This window comes from Apteryx mantelli, chromosome 13 (genome assembly GCF_036417845.1).
Source record: "Apteryx mantelli isolate bAptMan1 chromosome 13, bAptMan1.hap1, whole genome shotgun sequence".
Lineage (NCBI taxonomy): Eukaryota > Metazoa > Chordata > Aves > Apterygiformes > Apterygidae > Apteryx > Apteryx mantelli.
The window spans coordinates 12,636,229-12,659,105 of NC_089990.1; the positions used below are offsets into that span (position 1 = coordinate 12,636,229).

General features: G+C 38.3%; 1 protein-coding gene across 1 annotated transcript in view; it reads right to left on the reverse strand.

Moving 5' to 3' along the window:
* The window catches only part of LOC106487552 (connector enhancer of kinase suppressor of ras 2-like), a 243,618-nt gene that overhangs the window by 105,900 nt on the left and 114,841 nt on the right, over positions 1-22,877 (reverse strand). Inside the window, 2 exon segments of the mRNA XM_067303896.1 lie at positions 7,302-7,421; positions 15,515-15,556. Coding sequence (XP_067159997.1) covers positions 7,302-7,421; positions 15,515-15,556 — 162 coding nt within the window.

Genomic DNA, 22,877 nt, shown 5'->3' on the forward strand with positions numbered 1-22,877 from the left:
AGAGGGCCTTCTGAAGTGTCAATTGAGTCCCACTGTAGAGGTTTCCCCTACCTCTTGCTTTCCAGTTTCAGTTGTTCCCCTCCCCACTCAGCTGTCTTCCTTTTTTCCTCCTTTTCTGTCTCATTAAGATCCATTCTCCTTGTCTAACCAGTTCCAGGGCCTTCCTACAGCATCCTTCCCCCAAAATGTCCTATTCTGTCCTTTCTACCCAAGTACCCAGTCATTCCTTCCTCAATTTCCAATCTTCAGTCTATTGTTGGTCTATTTTTTGCCTTTCTAAACAGAATTTTACTGCAGTCCTTTTTCAAAATCATTTTTCTTTTTTTTCTTTTTTGACCCTGCTTAGTTTCCTCTTGAACACCGCCAGTGATCTGACTCAGAGCACAAAAGAGTGACAAACTACACCCCTTATCCCTGGGCGAGAGCTAAGTATGCTCATTTACTCTGTCAAGCTGGCTCAGACTAGTCAAAAGTATAGCAGGCTAGAAATAAATAGCTGCTCTTTAATAACTATGTCAGATATAATACTTTGAGAGAATTACACTGATGTATGAGAGGTGCTATGGAACCAGGAAGTGTTTTGCAGACTGTTATATCAAGGAACCTGGCTGCTCCTGAGCAACTCTGTCACTGTTCCCTAACAGAAAACAGCTTCAAGGTTTTATAATTAAAAATCTGACTTTTGGAAACATATGGGAAGGAAGCAATCATTAAAAATCACATTTTAAAGAGACTCTTCCCCAGAAAACAGTGTTGCGAGATATAAGTGAAGTTTCTTTGAAAAACTTCTTGGTGAGGCATCTGGTCAATTAACCTAGATATTATGACAGCAGTGCATTTCTAAGTGTCAACAGTTATTCCCAGATTAATCCACAGAGATTTCAAATAATATTTAAGAGCTCCCTGAATTCCTCAATGAGACTAAACTCTCTTACAGTAGCACTTTTGGCTCACATCTCCACCATCTCCAACTGTAGAACACTATTCCTTTTTCACTGACAATGATCTATTATCAGATCATTTATCTTGTCATTACACTTTTTTGCTGGAATACAGTAAAATATTTCTGCATGAAAAATTCAGGTTTTTAAAACTACAATAAAATGATGCATGTGTCAACAGCATTGGGTTCACTTCAGCTACAGGGTGAAGACTGTTGGCTCTACTTTTATAACACAATAAAACATCAGTAGCAAAGATGTAGGTAATGTTGCAAACCACAAGGGAACTGTTACGTCTCCATCTTTTGCCTGACCTTGCCTTAACTAGTAGATATGGACAGAGCAACAGTCATATCAAAAACTGACAGAAAAAAGTGCTCTGGGGTGACTTAAAGCATTTTTAGTTTAAATTTCATGTCATTAGAAAGTTCTTCCCGAGAATCTTTTTTGGTCTGCCTTATGAGTCCTTTGACAAAATTTATACTTAACCCATCTATTTTCTTTGCTTTAATACAACTCCCACTTTTAAAAAAAGTATTTCTAGTATCTTCTATTTTTCTTCTGTGTAAGCATATTAAGTTGGGTTGGTTTTGGCTTCTGGTCCTTTTTGAGTATATTTCATAAATACATTTATTCTGAACATTTAATATATATATTTTTTAACAGTTCTTAAGGCACCTGCTAGTATTTTACCTTTTTTGCTGCTCTTTTTAATTTCTTCTTCACTAGTTTCCTTCTTTCTTTTTATGGGAATCCTATATTGCTTCTGAATTTGCATTCATTTTGTTTGCTAATCCCTAGTAACAGTTCTACATATTTATCTGAACTATCTTATTCAAAAGAAGAGTTTCTTCTTTTTCCTTATGCACTTTTTACTAAATCACACCTAAACAAAAAACCACGGACAACAACAAAGGTAGGTTATGAGAGCCTATGTATGCCAAACATGATGAACTTCATCAGATTTGTGAAAGCCTTTAAAAATAATCTGAGATAATTCAAGCTTATAAATTAGATTAACACCCATTTTTAGGATAGCCAGGTGTAATTCCACAAAAATAAGCTGTCTTCATACACCACTTTTTCTTCTCTCATTCTCTCTCTCACTTCCTTTCTTGTAAAAACGGAGAAGATTGGCTTCCATCACCTTAAATCACATATCCGACATAAAGAGTGCTATCTGAATACGTAACTGTACATTAGATAGATGAATAATCCTTAAAACAAAAAAGAAGGGCCTGTGCACCTGAAAGCATGTCCGTATTTTTTCAAGTGGAAAAGATGTTTATTCCCACAATCTGTACTTCCCTTAAATCCTTAAATGAAGTGAGAAAGGTTACCTCTGCAGAGAAATTAACAAGGCTGTGGATATAAGCAGTGTGTATCTTAATTAAAACGTGAAAGATTGCATCGCCTATTTCTATTAGCAGTACTAACCTCAGAGATAAAATACAGACAAAAGAGATCATAAAATAATTTGAAAGAAGAGGGATAAAAATGATACTGCAATCCAGAAGCAATGCATTCCTCAAACATCAGAAAATTTGGTGTGTGTGGGGGGGGGGAACGCAACAGCCTGCCCATTCAAAATCTCCTGCTTAACAGTGATCACCAGTCTTTATCATTCAAAGATTAAAGTTGCATGTTACAAAGAAGAATCTTTAAATATATGCACAGCACATTAAATTCAAAAGAGAAAAATTTTCTCTTTGGAGAAAGACTTAAACTTTTGAGAAATAATACTGTCTATGATATAAAAGATCTTGCACCAGTGACAACCCCTGATCTTCTAAGAATGGAAAAACAAAAAGAAATAAAAAAATCCTCCATACACATGACCACACAGAGTCCCTATATCCATCATCTCATTTAGAACACTGATTCCCATACACTGCGTTTATTTATCTGACAGCAAATCTGCATTAAAGCTGGCTCAGGACATAGCCCAAGATAATTTATGGTAAGGTTTCCATAGCCTTTCACCTACCCTCAACCACAAGGATTTACCGCCAAGCTTAGGGGCTGCAACCTAGTGGTTATACTGGGTCCATCAACCCAAGAAATTTTAGAGAGCGGCTGCATCATCTTTATCTGATGACTGAAGAGAACTTCTGGGACTCCTAAAGACAGAACTTAGTCTACTTACTTCTGAGGCATGATCAAAAAATACCAGGTGAGCAGATTTTTCAAATATCACATTAATGAGAAAAAAATCATGCCTTGTTGTGAGATTAGTATATGCTCAGCGGTTGCGTGGCTTCTAAAAATTAAAACTGCAGTTTCATTTAACACAAGTTTTTGTAACTTCAAAAGGAAGTTTATAATGCAACAGAATGGAAACCTATCCTTGTTTAAGCAGAAAGAAGAAACGTACATTTTGAAGTAAAAAAATTATCCCATTTCCTTTGTCATGCCACAACTGAAAATTTAAATAACTCAAGCAGAGAATGAAAAAAATAAGGGCCAGAGAAAGGCATTTTCTTAAATAATTAGGTTAAACAGTGCTTTTATTTTATTTCATAAAAACTTACACATGCATGTTCTCTGTCAATATGGTCAGACCTTACAGTGTTTCCCACAGCCTAATAGTTTTTTAGTATAGAATTACTTCCAGGTTTGTCAAATCAGTAGTTTGAAACAAGGTTTTGCATTCCAGTTGTCTTATTCAGGCTGATCATAAAGTACACTTCAGACATAAATAATATAACCTTTGTAAATACTACAGTTCAGGAGAAAGTGTTTGGCAATGTTGAAAATAACTTTAAAATGTAATGGAAAAAAATATGGAGAGTGTTCTGGTATTTGTCCCTATGAAAATTCAGTGGCTTAAGAGGGAAAAGGAGAAATTGGTTTGACTGGTACACCCAGAGAGGTACAGCTTGAGAAGGAATGAGAATAGAGTGGAGAAAAGCAGGGGCCAGCATGTGGCTACAGAGAGCAGGATTTAAACACAAACCTCATCAAAACTTGGAATGGAACCTAAAATGTGTTCTTCCCAACATAAATTCTTCTCCTGTCTAGCAAACAGCCATTAAACTAACAGCAAAGAGTATCTTCTGAGGAGTGCATGTGATAAAGCAATGCCCCCTCCCCCCCTTTCTTTTTTTTCCTTTTTTTTTCTTTTTAAATAAAGAAGACTGGAAAAGAAGATACTTTAGAAAGGAAAAGAAAAGACTATTAAGCTTGAAAATGCAAGAATAGAAAGTCAGAAAATGCTAGAACGGAAGGTACCCATTCAAATGACATACAGTCACTTTTGTGAAAATGCATTATGATACAGAATTTATTTAAACAATTACACACACAGACGCATCCCTGCAGAAGTCCTGACTCAGTGTAGTCACTGTATGGACCTTGGCCTAAAAATTAATTCAGTTTATGTGCAAGTTTATGCAAAGTCTATAGGATTTCCAGCTCATTTGTTGATGAAATTGGAAGGTATATAATAAAAGCTCTTTTGCAAATTCTGCAAATAGAGAAAGTCTTTAATGTAGGCAGCTGAATATCATTCTGGATAACTGAATTCTTATATAAACCTGAGCAAGTAATTTACAGCAGATTTTTTCATGAATGGCAAATAGTTGCATTCATCTTCTAGATGTCAACCCTTTAGGAAGCTGGAGCTAGAGTTGTGGGTAGCTCTGCAAACCTTAGCTACAATTAAAACCAAGATAGACTGTGTTTTAAACTTACGCTATAAAAGTAACAAAGTATCTGAAAAATCATATACTAAGCATCTCCTGTTGGGTCCTGAAAAAGAGACTAATGATTTTGACACACACTGCTCTGTGCATGAGATTCCTATCTATAAAACTAAAATTTCAGTGTCATTTTCACAAGTGTTTTGAGAGGATGAATTAATTACTGTCTGTGAAGCACTCAAGAAGGCCATATTAAAAAAAAAATCTCTTGATGAAATTAGTAACCCAAGAGAATGCAGAGCTTAGCTGAAATGTGGTAAAAAAGACCTCACCCCTACACTGAATGATAAGGATAAAAATGGAACTCTGAATACTTTCTATTCAACGAATAGCACTCATTTTTCTCTTGAATGGAACAGATCCTGTGGAAAAAATTGCTATGCAGTCATGAGAAAGCCATTTGTAATTCATTACTCTGTTCTATATTTGATCCCGATTGTTTTCTCTTTTCATATGATTTTTCTTTTATTCCCATTTATAGTTCTTTTTCATATATTTTTCTAAACAGAACATAGTCTCAGCAAAATTGAACATTATAAGGAACTTTCTAACCTACCATGTTACAGTGCCTTCACAATTAGGCACAGTAAACTCAGTCATTCATGGTGATTTCACTTCATCTAAAAAAAATATTTAACCAGCAATTTTGATTACAGTATTCTTTGTCTTGTGTCCTCCATCAGCAGTGCCCACTTACTGCAGTTGTGTTGGCTATAAAACTTATCAGTACATTGCAAAGCAGAACTACATTATGGTTCTTCCAACCAGCGACAGGGCCCAGCCTAAAGCATTACAACAGCACAGTCCCTCCCCTTTGATATTCTATCAGAAAACTAGGCAATCAGGAACAAGCTAGAGACCACATGGCAGGCAAGAACAATACAGCCAATATCTTGGTCACCCATGTCTTTAGGGTTTAAATTGTACTCCTGTACTTAATGATAAGCCTTTTAGAGAGTATACCATTCACATCCAAAAACTCATATAACACCCCAGCCTAATACCGGACACTGTTTTAATTCTCAGTTCACTACAGAACGCTCCATTTTTGTAGTAGTCTACACTCTTCCTGTCCTCCCCCAGCCTACACCCCTCCTAGACCTAGAGCTATCATTGAATGGGAAAAACACTACCAACTCCAAGGCCTGCTGTTCATGTTCTCTTCAGCACCAGTAGTGAACTTTTCTCTAAGTAGATCAGCAGAAAAATCTACATTTCTGGATAGAATGGAAAGTCAGACATAGATCCAGACTGCTAGAGTGCAGAACGTAATAGTCTTAATGCAGGTCAAAAGCACTGACACATTTACACTACAGACACTACACAATCTGCAAATGATACTGACCTGGTATTTCCTGGATATCCGTCAACTACAGTAACAGTAAGGAAGAGGAACACTATTAATATTACCTATTTTCTGAAACAATGTGTATTTCCTCCCACAATGCCTCTGCTTCTCAGCATACTCAACTCCTGCTTCCCTGACAACACCCTGCTTCCAACTCTCCTAATATCCTGCCTCCTCAGCCCTAGAAATCCAACACGTACACCAGATGCTTCTTGCCCTTGTCTTTCTCCATGATCTCAAAACCTCTGACACCCCCCCAGCCTTAGATAAAGGCACAACTGCGAAAAAGTGTTTGTGAAATTCATGCCTGTGAAACGCAGGCCACACAGAGCTTTTACTTCACTCCCCCCATCCCACCTCAACTAGCGGCACCCTTTCCTCTCTCCAAGACAATGCTGAAGCAGAAGAAAGCTCCTGCCACACAGGACCACTGCGAAAAGTGGTCTGTCTCTTCAGCAGAGCGTGCAAGAACATCCCAGTGCTTGTAGTGCTACCTTATACTCTAGCTTTTATTAGGATCTTAAGTTTCCAAGCACAATCCCTAATCCTCCTATACCCTACTGATATCAAAACGGCTGTGAACTAGGGGACTAGTAAGGGGAGAGACAGAAACTTTCACCCACTGACCCCTAAAACCCCACGAAAATCTCTTGTCCAAAGAAGTGTAACAGCACATCAGTATTTAAAAGCAGTAACCCAATAATTATTACATTATCAACACTGCAGATAATTTTAATGGTATGACCCATTACTAATGCAGAGCAGCTGGGATATACAAAAGACTCTTACTCATTCTGTTCAGTGAACAAGTACATACAAATTTAAGGGATTTATTTTGTTTCTAAGACCATACTTCTGAAAGTTTAAACAAAACTGAATCGTAAGGGAGGCATGTAATTATTTTTATGCAAGCCTAAGAAACAGACCATGCACTACTCATTTTCAAAGCACATTAACTAATTGTATTTGATCCTAAAATATATAAATACACAAACAAAATGAACTGCTTTGATATATTCCAAAACTGTAATACAACTATTACAGGACTTTAAATTCTACTTTAGCTGCTCATATGGCTACCAGTAACATTATGAAGCCCTATGTAAACAGGTCTTAAAATTTTGTTTAAAATTAAAATTTATTTTTGTAAAAAGACTGTAATTAAACCACTCTCAAATCAGATTCAGCTTGTCAAAAAATAAACTGCATGAAAATACCTTTTGATTTCTTGACAAATTAAGAAAGAAATCACCTTAAAGAACTGAGGCTTGTATTCAATATTCCAACAGTTAAAAGAGCTTTGCTACTTACCAAACCCTCACTGGGCATAATGCTCGTGAGATGAACTACCTCAAGATGTGCTGACTGTGACACCAGAGAATCAGATGAGAGCGAGATAATGTGGTCACAAATTCCAGACAAAGTTTTACACTACAAAGAAAAAGAAGTCAATGTAATTCCTCATATTAATTGAAACTATTGGCAATGAAGTGCTTATTTCGAGAGCTACCTGAGAATAAAACAGATCATTTTAGTTCTTAGCAGTGTAAAAAATAAAGATCGCCAAGAACTAAGTTGTGTTGTATATAAAACTCAAGAACAAGATGTTAAGAAAAAAAATCTGTTTATGACAAAAAATGTACATGCATGTACAGTTATTCTGACCAAAATATTTCATTGTGCACTGACAACCTCTACATATCTAAATTATCTTCCACTCCAACTATATGCACTTTTTAGACAAAATGCCTGATGAACTACATTTCACCTGTCTTTATAATATATCATCATAAATGAAATGGAAGTCAAGTGAAACTTGTATTAAAAAAAAAAAAGCCTTATATACCAGTTTAATAGCCTTTTTTGGCTATCAAATAATGAGAGCAACCATATCATCTATGATAATATGGGGTGAATTCTGCTTAAAATAAGACTGACAGAAAAGTGCCTTAGTTATTCCATTTCCTGTTTAGGTAAAATTCTCATGGAACTTTCAACCCCTCCTTTAATGAATATTCTAAATAACTGTAATTATGTAATAATTGTATTTTATGTTATACTGCCTTTCAGCTAAGGATCTCAAATGGTAATCCCAATCCACACAAACTCCTTTAAAGTAGGAACTCCATTTCATTGATGGTAACAATGATACAGACAGATTAAACCTATTCATCAAAGCCAAACAGTATGTCCATGCACCAGAAAGAAACTGGTCCGGACTCTTAGGAATCTTCATCGGTAAAGATTTATTCCCAAATTTGCATGTCTTGCTTAAACTGTTCCTTCAAAAAAGAATAGACCTAAAAATACATGAACCTAATCTGAAACTATTCATTTAAATGAATCTCAGAATGGTCTTCTGGTTGAAGCTGTGCTGTATGCATCTATTTTCCTTTAGGGACTACACTGTCATTTTCCCTAATTACAGCAAATGGTAGTGAAATCCCTTAAGGGAAGTTTTATTTCAGGCATTTTCAAAAGCACGAGGATTTCTAATATCTCATTTGACACTATACATGCAAGTTAAACAAATAAAGTTGTCACAACGAATAAATTAACTGACTGAATTTATAGATTATATTCTCATTCAGTGTACTCATCTGGAAATCCAAGTACAAGTCTGAAGTACTGGATGTTGCATATGTATTTTTGTATCAGTTGCAAGATGCAAAGTATCACAATCAGGCATGCACGTCTGCATCTAATGTCACCAAAATAAAAGAAGTATTACTAGCAATTTCGGCTTTGGAACAGAACCCCTAAACAATATTTCAGGTATTTTTGCCCACCAAGGATATGGAAACTAGCTCAAAAACGTTCTGTACTGTTATTTTACATACAAACCCATGGCTGATTATGGCTTTGTGCATATGCTTTCTTCTATCTTTTGAATTACAGTTGTATCAAAACTCAATTATGATTTCAAACTGACGCCCTTTCCTACCCCTTCACATTTTTAATATCATGTGCACAGATTAGATGCAGACTGAATTCCAGAGAACACTTTCTATTTTCTGATGTAACGCTTTATCTTTACTGTTGTGACATGTAAATACTTTTGCAGTAAGAACACTTTGGAACTGAATAAACTGCAAAGAAGCGTTCAATCAAGCAAATTTGTAATTTTTTAAGATCTCACCAAGATTCAGAAAGGTAATTAAAATCTCTATAGGATTTTAGCACTGGGGAAATATTCAAGAATAATATATTGGAATAATTAAAAATACCAGCCTGAAAGTAGTTCAGCAGATGCAAAAGAGGCCTGACACAAGTTATAAATAATGCAAAGGCTAAGATTGTAGAGGCGGGAACATCTGAGAAGAATTTATGAATAACAACACAGTGACAGGAAACATTGCTTGATCAAGCACTATCAATATGAGAAGATACATTAACATATGTTAAAGTATTTTTCCATAAAAAACAAGTTGAGAGAGGACCAAAGACTCCTGTGTACTAATTCTAAAACCACGGAGAAGCAAAGTACATTCTCTCCAGGTGGCGCAATATCACCACATTTAGACAAAAGTGAAGAAAATCTCAAAACAAAAATGGGTACTTCAAGGAGTTCAGTACCTGCTGCAGAGGGATTCTATATAAGTTTTTACAGGCTGTCCAAGACCTAAAATTATTTTATTGTATTTCTCTCAATGGGCCATGACAAAAGCAGAATCTCTAGGAAACCACTAAGTCTCTCAAACAATTCATACAAGCTAATAGGTCACAAAAGTATTTTGAATGTGACAGCCACTGTTATGTCTGTACAATGACTAGAAGTGAACAATTATCTGTATTTATAGCAGAGATAAAGAGCTACTACCATGTCATTTCTAAAGCATAAATGTATTACATTAGTATGAAGAACTGATGCTGTCCAGATAACCACACTGCTGATCAGACACCCAAAGAAACCTGACTCTCAGGTGTGCTCTGTGATGTCTGTTAAGTGATCCTGAAGGTTTCTCCTTCATAATTTATCTTTTCCCATAACACCCGCATTGTAGAGTAGACACAGTCTACTTATATGACTAGTGAAAGAATGGGAGCTCTACACCTGCCATCACATCATCTGAGCACAAACTGCCCTAGTGTGGAGCTCCTCCAAATAAACGTGCATCTCAATGAACCTCTCAGGTAACCAAAGAAAAAGTCAATCATGGATCATCATTTTACAAGTCTCTCTCTCTCTCCTGTAAGTAATATCCTTCCTGATCTCTTGGCTTAATTTTAAAAATAAAATAAAACTCCATGTGATATTTAAGAGTTTAATTTAATAAAACACAACAACCTGATGAAAACTCACTCATCTGCCTTCCCAATTCAAATCTCCCACTGCAGCCTTGTAGCACTGTACGTAGGTGTTGTTATTACTATCAAAGAACCATAGACTGCAAGGTCGCCAGTTGTTCTACTGTCAAACACAGACCTTATTCACTACCCCTAATCCCTGGAATTTGTTTAATATCATTATCCTTTACCATACATGGTAACAATTAGCCATACCGGATAGGGCAAAAGTGCAGCAAGTGCCTCTGAGCAAGCAAAAACTGTAGCATAATAAAAAAGAATGGCAGATTAATGGGAAAGAAGCACAACAACAGGCAATATATAAAACCAACTCTAAAAGAATCCCAAAATCTGAGGAAAAAAGGGTAAGAAACCAACACCATCAATACCACCCTCTCCCTGGAGGGAACTCAGCACGCTCCTTGCTGTGACAATCACCCCAGCCCTTTCACCTAACAAAGGCTGGCCAGCAACCTCCAGAATCCACAGGTAACCAGAAGGTTGAGAAAGAACCTCAGCTGAAAGAGAGAGCTTATTAGAAGATAGTATAGCCTGCATATCAGTATTTTAATCACCTTAATAATTCCCCCCTTGCCTTTTTAATTGAAAAATTTGGATTACTGGTATGTGGCTGTCATTTTATTTTGACTAGTAATAGCTCTTGCCTTATTTTAATTGGATTAGCAATAAATTATTGGATCAACATATACCATGTACTTTTTGTCTGTGACAAAATTTTGTATATAACATCATTTACACTAAGGCATGACAGTGCACCTTCTGTTCACAAAGGAAATATGAAAAAACTTCCTGGTGGTCATGGTGGAGTTCAGGATCCTGTGAGGAGGCAGCAGGGCACCAAGTAGGATCGCAACCCTGGACTTCAGGAGAGCAAACTTTGGCCTCTTCAGGGACCTACTTGGAGTAATCCCATGGGTGAGGGCCCTAGAAGGAAGGGGCGTTCAAGAGAGCTGGTTAATATTCAAACATCACCTCCTCCAGGCTCAAGAGCGGTGCGTCCCTGTGAGTAGGAAGTCAAGCAAAGGAGGCAGGAGACCTGCATGGATGAGCAAGGAGCTCCTGGCAAAACTCAACCAGAAGAAGGAAGTATACAGAAAGTGGAAAGGGGGACAGGCCACTTTGGAGGAATATAGGAATGTTGTCAGAGTAAGGAGGGATGCAACAAGGAAGGCTAAGGCCCATTTGGAATTAAATCTGGCAAGAGATGTCAAGGACAACAAGAAGGGCTTCTTCAAATACATCAGCAGCAAGAGGAAGACTAGGGAAAATGTGGGCCTGTTGCTGAATGGGGTGGGTGCCCTGGTGACGAAGGACGCAGAGAAGGCAGAGTTACTGAATGCCGCCTCTGCTTCAGTCTTTACTGCTCAGGCCAGCCCTCAGGAACCCCTGATCCTGGAGGCAAGAGAGAAAGTCTGGAGGAAGGAAGACTTTCCCTTGGTCGAGGAGGATTGGGTTAGAGATCATTTAGGCAAACCTGACACCCACAAATCCATGGGACCTGCTGGGATACACCCACGAGTGCTGAGGGAGCTGGCGGATGTCATTGCTAAGCCACTCTCCATCATCTTTGAAAGGTCATGGAGAACAGGAGAGGTGCCTGAAGAAAGCCAGCATCACCCCAGTCTTCAAAAAGGGCAAGAAGGAGGACCCAGGGAACTACAGGCCAGTCAGCCTCACCTCCATCCCTGGAAAGGTGATGGAGCAGCTCATCCTGGAGGCCATCTCCAAGCATGTGGAGGACAAGAAAGTGATCAGGAGTAGTCAGCATGGCTTCACCAAGGGGAAATCATGCCTAACCAATCTGATAGCCTTCTGTGATGGAATGACTGGCTGGGTAGATGAGGGGAGAGCAGTGGATGTTGTCTACCTTGACTTCAGCAAGGCTTTCGACACTGTCTCCCATAACATCCTCATAGACAAGCTCCAGAAGTGTGGGCTAGATGAGTGCACAGTGAGGTGGATTGAGAACTGGCTGAATGGCAGAGCTCAGAGGGTTGTGATCAGCAGTGCAGAGTCTAATTGGAGGCCTGTAGCTAGCGGTGTCCCCCAGGGGTCAGTACTGGCTCCAGTCTTGTTCAACTTCTTCATCAATGACCTGGATGAAGGGACAGAGTGCACCCTCAGCAAGTTTGCTGATGATACAAAACTGGGAGGAGTGGCTGATACACCAGAGGGCTGTGCTGCCATTCAGAGAGACCTGGCCAGGCTGGAGAGGTGGGCGGAGAGGAACCTCATGAAGTTCAACAAAGGCAAGTGCAGGGTCCTGCACCTAGTGAGGAATAACCCCAGGCACCAGGACAGGTTGGGGGTTGACCTGCTGGAAAGCAGCTCTGCAGAGAAGGACCTGGGAGTGCTGGTGGACACCAAGTTAAGCATGAGCCAGCAATGTGCCCTTGTGGCCAAGAAGGCCAATGGTATCCTGGGCTGCATCAGGAAGAGTGTTGCCAGCAGGTTGACGGAGATGATCCTCCCCCTCTACTCAGCCCTGGTGATGCCACATCTGGAGTGCTGCGTCCAGTTCTGGGCTCCCCAGTACAAGAGGGATGTGGCACTACTGGAGCAAGTCCAGCAGAGGGCTACAAAGATGATTAGGGGACTGGAACATCTCTCTTATGAGGAAAGGCTGAGAGAGCTGGGCCTGTTTAGCCTGGAGAAGGGAAATGTATACAGTGTATACAAATATCTGAAGGGAGGGTGCCGAGAGGATGGGACCAGACTCTTTTCAGTGGTGCCCAGCGACAGGACGCGAGGCAACGGGCACAAACTGAAACACAGACAATTCCATCTGAACATGAGGAAAAACTTCTTCACTGTGACGGTGACAGAGCACTGGATCAGGTTGCCCAGAGAGGTTGTGGAGTCTCCTTCTCTGGAGATATTCCAAACCTGCCTAGAGGCGATCCTGTGCAACGTGCTGTATGTGACCCTGCTTGAGCAGGGGGGTTGGACTAGATGATCTCCAGAGGTCCCTTCCAACCTCAGCCATTCTGCGGTTCTGCGGTTCTGTGATTAGTTCTGCTGTTCTCACCCCAAGTTCTCTTTTGCCTTTCAACCTCAAATGGCTCTAAAGCACTCAATGAGATTTAGCAAACACCTCCAGTAATTTTATATAACCATAAGTAGTGACAGAATTCTGTTCAATTTTAATTCAATGCCATAAATCCTAAAGGATTTATTACCGATGAAATCTGACAGGTCAGGATAAGGCAGTAAGGTATGTGCTCATCAAACAGTTCAGAGACATCAGTTCTGGGGCCAGTTTTTGAGATACTACTCCCAGAGGCTTTTCCTATGCTGGATTCTGGATAGGAAGCAGCACTTCACTACTAGATTTGAAAGGGCAAAAGGTTGCCAAAGTGATGGTATCTGTAAAGAGGCTGAAAAGTCATACAGTAGAAGATGGTGGTAGTCGCTTTTGATGGAGAAATAACTGATCCTGGATTATTTAAAAGCAATGCATAAAGAGGAGTGTTGCTTTTGACTGGATGCAAAGAATCCACCGGGAAATACGGAAGAACAGGCAGATGATGCTAAACAAGGCAGAAGTAATGGTGATTCTTCTCACTTCACTACAGTTAGATGATAAAGACTTTTAACAGGTTGATTCTCAGAGACTGGATGCTCTGCATCAGGTAGCTCCACGTGACTTCACTCAGGCTAAAGTGAGTTCCACTGCTTTAGAACCCAGACTTCTTAAACTCAGAAGTGGAAGTGTGACAAACCCTGTGGAATACTTAAAAACTGAAACATGTCACTTTTCTCTCTTCTATTCTGTCACTTCAGCCTTCCATCCAGGATGGTGAGAAAAACCAAAAGTAACATTCCTGCTACAGATCTTTATCTAGAAGGCATATATGGCTAGAATTCTAAGTCATGGATTAAAAGATGTGTGTGCACATGCGTGTGTGTATTATGTACACACACTCACACATGCGCACACACAGACACACACACTCCAAATCCCAGAAGATTTCAGGTGCTTTTAGAAGTCTTTCTTCAGAATCAGGTTTGCAATAGTAACCTTTTTTCTAGAAGTCACTGCACACTTTCTGAATTTAACAGCACATCAATGATTTACTACATATTTTAATCCCTGCTGGAAGTAGAATTATGTGTAAAAGGCTTTTAAAAAAAAAAAAAAAAAAAAGTCAAGCATTAGGTTAGAGCTTGTCAAAAGCTCATCTGAACTTGCAAATCCTTTGAGATTTCTCTCTAACCATGAGATTTAACCCTATCTCAGCGTTAGTACTTTTCTCTGCCAGTATCAGGAAAACATAAAGTCTGCAGTCTTGCACTTAAGGACCAATATCTAATCAATAACTTTGCAAGAGATTCTTCCATTTTTGAGTCATTACATTTTTTGAGTACTGAAAGCTTTTATAGAATGCTCAATCTGACAATCAGTGAAGCTAGCAATGCAATTTATCTGATGGGTCCATTGCTGGGATTCCATGCCAGCAATATTTAATACTAGTAAGAATGTACCGTCTCAGAGTACTGTGAAGCTTCTAAACAACTCAAGAACAATAATTAAGTATTGGAATTAACTGTGTGTATAACAAGAGTATTACTCTAGGGAACTGTGTAGTGGTGGAGAGTAAGATGGAGTGTCTGGTCGTGCCTGCTAATATAAAACAAGCACAGGTTAGGAAAATACCAGAAGAAAGCTGATTCTTAAGCCTTAAATTTGAAAAACCTCCAATTCAGGAAAGAGAATAAAAGCTTCGTAGGAGTGGTTCCTTCAGTGAATTACAGCATCTTCCCTAAGCCTCAGAGAAATAGGAAAAGCTGTCCTATCTGAAGAATTATCTTAATTAATATTGTTTGGGTGGAGTTGCTCCATGTCTTTATACTGATGCAAAAAAGAGCACATTTTGAAGCGTTAAATCTAGACTACTGGGGCAATCATTAACCTGGCTAGTAGGAGGCACACCTAACTTGCATTAAGTCGGTTTCAGGGCATCAGAGATCACATAAGTTGATTTCTCTCTCCTCATGTTGATCTTGAAAATAAGTTTTAACTATTAATTTTTTAAATTATTTGATCTTATTTATGAAAATTTTAGCTTTTAGCAACTGATGCTATTCATTGTAAGTTATGTCAAGTAGCAAGAAATTTTATTGTCCTACAGCAGCTTTTAAAAAAGTTTCTAAAACATTTAAGTGAATGGGCTAGGACTAAGAATATACCAAAGCAGAATATTGCTATTACTTACCACATGAAGAATTTTATTTTCTGTTTCATACACTGTACAATCCTGTAGTAAAATAAAACAACAACAACAAAAACAATTAATGCACATTTTTTTACTTTCCTATTAAGAAAGAAAAGAATGCTTTATGCTGGTAAGTTTCTCCCATATATTTAGGCATGTACCTGTAAAAACTAATGATCTCTTAATTTTTGTCCCACCCAAAATGTTGTTTCTACACTCTTGGGAAACTTGTGGCTGGTTAATCTCAGGGAAGTATTCTTCCCTTTACAGGAACAAAAAGACTAGCAGCAATACAAATGTAAAGGGGGAAGGGATTAGATTCATGATAGTGAGAAAAAACTGATTATCATTAATCAGGCATGTCAGGAATTCACTGACACTCAAGAGCTAGAGATACACAGCCTAGCCTTGAATCAGGCAGAATGCCTGTCAACTGTTGGACAAGTTGCATGTGGTGAAGACAGTTGTCTCACACCCACCACTAGAAGTTATCCTTTTTTTGATTGTTTTGGTGGTGTTACTGTAAAGCATGGGAAGGAAAATGACAAGCTGACTCTTACAAAGACACTAAACATGGTGTGCCCACACTGTCAGCTTGGTTCACTTCATCTTTTGCTTCAAGGCCCTAATTGTCTCAACAATGAGTAAGAAACAGCTGTAGTCCTGTTCTGGTGAGAATTCATGTAACTGCTCTTCTCTTGCACTTCTGAAGGCACAACTCACACCAAAACTGGATGGGAAAAGACACGGGCTTGCTCATGATATGCACTTGTCCAGCAAAATAAACAGGTTTAACTTTCTTAAACAATTCCATCCCACCTTTCCATGTCACAATGTTGCTGTTAACCAATTTAAGGATTTTTTTTTCCAGGCCTTCTTTATCAACCTCTTTATTTGCTTAAGGCATATAAAATTCTAGAGCAGTCATTTTTCCATTTTAGTTACCATTTTAGGAATAATGACTCTTATCACTCCATAAGCTAAGACTCATAAATCAAAACGTGAGTTAAAGGTGTAAATGACATTATAGGTGCTAGAATACTACTTGCTCTTCCCTAAGCCAATCACTCCATGATTTTCTGAAAGAGATCTCAGGGAAAACAAACTTTAGAGGAGGGGGAAAAAAAGGTTGTAAATTTGCAGATTATAGCAAAGTATCCATCACCATGACAATGAATGCTGGCCTTCCTATCTCTGACTCTCTGTATTCCTCTGAGGGACCAGGTTTCTATCCAGCTATACCATATTAATGCCAGGCATCATGTGCTCAACCTGGGAAGCCAAGGCCAGTGAAAGCTGTGTTGGAGAGCAAGCACTACCACAAAGGGACACATGAATGCTTCACAAACTGTACAATGGACTTTCCTAAAGGGAACCATGGACAACATCTGAGATCAGAGAAAACGAAGCAAAGCAACAGTTCCTGCCTGTAGTGCTATTTAATGTTTTGAAGATTTCCTCATTACAGCCCTCCAGAAAGTAAGACGCAGTCACTGCAATTAAAGACAGGATTTAACCGTTCCCCACAGGACAGTGCCCAAGTGCACCAAGGCAGCTCTACTCCCACAGGCCAGCACTCCAAACCACCACAGGGGCTCTCAAGCTGTATTTTATCAAAACAAATTAAAAGGAAAATAGAAAAAACTCAATTATGCTAGCAGAGAGAAATTTAAAAAGTCTGAAAACAAATTTCTCTTCTTCCCCCAGCAACCTAGGATTTTAGTCTCTCTTGTTCTCAACCCAACAACTGCCATCAACTTCCTCAATCGCAGCAAAACCTAAGCTCCAATAAGCCCCTGCAAACTCTCCCCAAACCTCCCACCTCTGAAGCCGGCCCCAGCCGCAGCGGCTCCGCAGCCACGCCCCCGCTGCGCCCTCGGCCCCGCAGTTCCAGAAGCTTCCCCGCCACGCATGCGCAGACGCCGCCGCGCCCTCGGCCCTGCAGCTCCAGCCAGGGCCCCGCCGCCCGTGCGCAGACGCCGCCGCGCCCTCGGCCCTGCAGCTCCAGCCGCGGCCCCGCCGCCCGTGCGCAGACGCCGCCGCGCCGACGGCAGCCAGACCCCGCCTTTTCAAACAGACACAGTGAGTCCCGGCCTGCTACACCTACCCGGGCCTCGAAGTCTCTTTTATAAACCTCCGTGCACGTTTCAAATCCCTGGAAAAATCCCCCTAGTATCCTGGCAAGTCCCACATTCAGGACCCAGAGAACCTGTGACAGAGGGGAGGAGTGCCGCGGGGTTGGATGGTCCCCTGGCAGCCAACGGCCCCACTGGATACCTGGGATTTATCTCTGGAATTTACCTGTAATGCCATACTAACACATTGTTTACGTTTAAGTGGACTAATACTTACCGACAGAAAGTTAATGCTGGGAAATTGCTAAATGCTTCTCCAAATATGATGGAAAACAAGCTGGAAAAAAAGCTTTCTATAGAGTAAGGTTAAACATTTTCAGAATTTGGATATAAGAAGGAAAAATCCTGTTTATTGTCTTTTTTCTTTGAATAAAATGTAACTTACTGATACACCTAAAAGGTTCCCCTAAGGTATCTTAAGATTCCCTACAATTCTCAAGATTTCTTTTTTCTTGGATATTAATTGGATAGCATTAATAGTGAATTCATTCAAGCTTTCTATGAAATAATTTTAACATCCTCGTTCCATTTGTTCTTGAAGTGGATCAGCTGACCATATGGTCAGCTTAGGCTGTTGCATTCTTCACGAGAGAAATCACAGTTACCTGGCTCATCTGCTCATCTTGTCCAGCAGCTCACCTCTGCTGCCACGGCCTAGGCACTGAGGCCATTTTCTGCTCTCTTGTTACTGCTTTCTTTGGGTGCTGTTTTGAGCAACTTGTCCCTCAGCTGGTCTGAGGTTTCCAGAGTATCTTTAGTCTATTCTAGCCATTCAGACCAGCGTATAGGGCTGGAGCAGAGGTAATAAACTCACCCTCAATGCTAAGCATTACGTTTATTTTGAAGGATCGGCATTTTGGTACAGAAATTAATTTCTAAATGAATACATTTTTAAAAATACAGAATATGAAAGTTAAAATCAGAAGATTGTGAATGCTAAGGAATGCAGAGAAGAATTTATATTAGTATTTCATGGTCAAGTATGCCTTTGATGTTTCTTCCGTATTCATGCTGTTATTTTCTAAAGCACACACACACACAAAAAAAAAAGTCAGTTTAGTTGGCAATGCCTAAGGCAGTTTTCTCTGCCAGTTTAACACACTTCAAACAGCATATCTGCCATCTCCTTTTAACCCTCCAAGTACCAAGAGAACAAAATGATCACAGCAGGGCTTACAGCTTGACTTCATAGCTAATGCTCCTATCTAAATTATGCCTTTAATTTGTGTGTCAGAAATACAATGTGAGCTTCATTCTGAATAAACTTAATTACTTCAGGTCAAAGAATAGAAGACATGTATAGTAAAACTGAATTTTACTGTTTTGTAGAGCAGAATTAATTTTCACTGTATTTATGTTGCATAGTCAAGTTTACATTAGCATTAAAAATGGTTTTGGAATTCCTTCCAAAATATATGCACATGAACTTTTTTTTAATACCTCAGACTAGTTTAAATGAGAAGTTAAAAGCACTCTCAATATTGTACTAAAAATATTAAGATATGTAGGTCACATATTCTTTTGATTTATTTATTTCTGATACATAGCAATGCACTAGGGATCTCATTAAAAAAACTTATAGGATTAACATTTATAGAATCTTGGTCCATTTTTCTTAGAAAAATAATAGTTATAGTGACATTCTTTCCCCATCTTCCGTTGGCAGATGACATGTTAAAAAGTGTATTTTTTCTTATAGTTTAAAAACTTTGAAAAAAATTAGTAGCTGCAGTCTATTTCTCCTCTATAAAATGGTAAAATACAAAAAGTACAAAAGAGGAATAGCAACAGCATTACATTCAAGCCAGCTTATGCACTATGCAGAACATCCTACCTTTCATAGGCACTATACACCTTCACAACTCTGAGGTGGTAAAACATCACACTTTTAAATATTCAAAAAGAGAAAAGATTAGTAGGACTTGTGCTCTCCAACACTATATTCATAATTTTAGACAATAATTCTGAAAGAAAAAAATGCAAGTACTACTGAAAATGTATGCAGATCCCAATCAAATCAAAGATTGATTTATGACAAATCGTAAGAACAGTTAACGAAAACATATAAATTCTAATACCTGTAAAATATTTACTACAGTAACTTAGTAACAGTAAAACAGCATGAGTCGAGTCAACTACCAAAAAGAAACAGAGATCCTATAAAGGAGCAACTCCGAAGAGAGCTTAAAACTTTGTGGTATTTGCCAGTTGAATGCCATTTCCCCATATAACACTGCAGTTGGGAGCTACTGCAGTCGGGAGCTACTGCAGTCTTTGAACTGTGGATATAAGAAAATGATATTTAAATTATACTTCTTGTGTATGCAACATTAAACACACTTCTGGAATTCACACATTAAAAAAAATGAGGTTACTTTAAATTAGTTAAATGTAGACTGGAAAATAAAGTAACTCATTTTACTAAGTTTAATTAAGGAAAGAACTTGATCACAATCTATATTTAGAAAACAGTGAACAGATGCTGGATAGCAAAATGTTCTTCAGCAAACACAGGCAAAACAAGATTATGGTGCTGAAAGCTGAAGTCTGCAAAGTTCATACTGAAAATAACACCCATGATTTTAACAATGAAGGCAATTGCTGAATCACAGAATAATTCAGGTGCAAGGGACCTCTGGAGGTTATCTCGCCTGACCACCTGCTCAAAGCAAGGCTAATTTCAAAGTTAGACCAGGTTCAGGAGACTACTAAGAGACATCAAAATTCTCCATCAGCTGGAATCTGAACTAGACAGCCTTCTGAAACATATACTTCATCCTAATGACAAATTATTTAACTAAAAACAGGGTAAAAAAACCCCAACTATGATACGTTCTCTAAGTTTATCTCAATAGGGCTATTCAAACATGAATAAAGATGACAACAAGCAAGAGTGCTTGGCTTTTGTTGAAAATAAATTAGCCTGAGATGTAATGATGTTCTTTGATATAGGCAAACTTTTGTTTAAAGAATGTTTGTCCATGCAGTTTAATGCACATATCAAAGGCTTCATCACAGGCTTTAAACATCTTAAATATATCAGAAAAATATCAATCAGAAAAACATCTACTTCTAGAACTAGTGAACTCTTCTTACCATAAAGTTAAGAAACAATTAACCAATGGATATGTTTTAAGAACAAAATCTAAATCCTATTCTGCTTCAGTTATTCCAGTTACTATTCCCTGAATGTAATCTTGCTCTAGAACTTAACCAAATCAAAATTCAGTGAGGTTAGTTTGATGGATTCATTTTCAGATCAAAATGAGAGATAGTCTGCCTCAAAGCTAGAGTCATTATACTTTGAAACTAAGTCAATGGAAAACCCGAACATTTGCAATAGTCTGATCCTGATCTAACATCATGCAGTCTTTGTACCTTACCATCAGCACATCTTGATGGAACATCTTACCTCAAAATCAGGATGCCCCAATGCTTCTGCAGTGTTCTACATAATAATATTCTTTTATAGTTTCCCTGCTTTTTCTAGTGAAGGGGAGATGGTGAGGGATAAGAGAACTGAGTAAAATAAAGCAGATTCCCAAGGACAGGTATAAAAATTCTCTAAAACTAGAGAAGATCAGTGCTCTTACACCTGGCATAATAAGATACTACTCGCAGATCAACAAGCAACTGCTTATACATCATAGCATTTATATGTAAATAATAATATACAACATTGCAATTCATATATTTCATTTAAATTTTTAATGAAGATCTCATCTTCATACTCACACAGAGAATATGATCAAAACACTAGAAAACTTACCTCCCTATTACATCTAAGATTATGTCACTCATAATCTCATATGACTCATATGTCACACAGCATACAGTACATGCTAGTGAGAAAATCCATAAGCATTGGCTATATTAAACCAACATTACACAGTGATGCCCCCATTTAGAAATAATTTCACCTTGAGTGCCAGCTGTAAGTTATGTACACAAAGCATGTTAATTTTGCACAAAATAAATCTTTAGATTGAAGAGGTTTGTCACTAAACTTGCCAAATACATCGCCGTGAGTGTTACTTTTGCTCTAAATTAGACATGTAAAAATTCACATTATTTGTAAAACAAATCATAAGCAGTATCTAAAAGGATCCAGATTTCTATTAGTTATGCCTTTCAATTTGTATTTTTGGCTACAGTTAAGACTGCAGTTCTGATTTAGGTGAGACATCTCTGCTTTCACACATTAAGATCAATTTTCCTCACATTTAGTAACAGCAAAACTGTCTCTCTATGAATGATTTTGTTTTATCTACTCTTTTTGGTGCTTCTGAGTTTAATATACTGTAAAAGATATCAACAGAGGGCTATCAAACAACTCAGATCTGAAAATAAGATAAAAGCCAAAACTTGTCTCCATTTGTCACTCACCTGAACAACTAACTAAACATTTTTCATTTTGAAATGTCTCGGAGTTTATGCTAAAAGATAGATTGGTTTTAAGTTCTCAAAAGAGGACAGCTTTGGGAGTGGAGTTGAAGAACTGAGAAAAAAGAGCCAAACTATTGCTGATAGAGGAGAACTGAATCTCCTCTGCCAAAAGCAGTTGAATAAATGACAGAAACAACGACAATTCAAACTTAAAAGATTTCCACCTAGACCATAGGGAAAAATCAAAGCTCTTACAAAGTGTTGCAGGGCAGAATCAGAATGCAAACTTTTTACACTGTAGAGGCGTTTGTTTTGCTTAGTCTGTGAATCAAAAATAGCCTGGTATTATTAAGCTTTCTCTTACATGGTATTTATAAAGATACGTAAATAAGATGCCTATGTAGGAGTTTATAAAACAAAAAAAGAGAAGAAGGATCTTTGTTTTGCACTGCAAAAACACATAAAGGACAAGGTACACACCAATATTTCTGAAAGGAAAGAAAGTTGAATATTGTAAAGTAATGATAATGGCATAAAATACAAATAATTAAGGCTGGGACAAATGCATCTGGTAGTTTAAATTTTTTTTTGCAAGAACTAAAAATAAATTAAGAAAAAAAACCCTGAAAGTTCACATAAGAATACTACTCCAGGAAGCCTTTTTAATTTAAATGAGTTCTGTGATTGGTTCACTGTGAGGGTGCATGAAGAACTGTGCCAGCACAGGGCAGAGGCAGGCAATGGAAACATTTCTTCTGAAGGCAGTGCCAGTTTAATGTGCTTACAAAACTGCAGGATTAGCTGATCTGTCTTCTTGCTTCCTTTCCTACAGTACTGTCTTC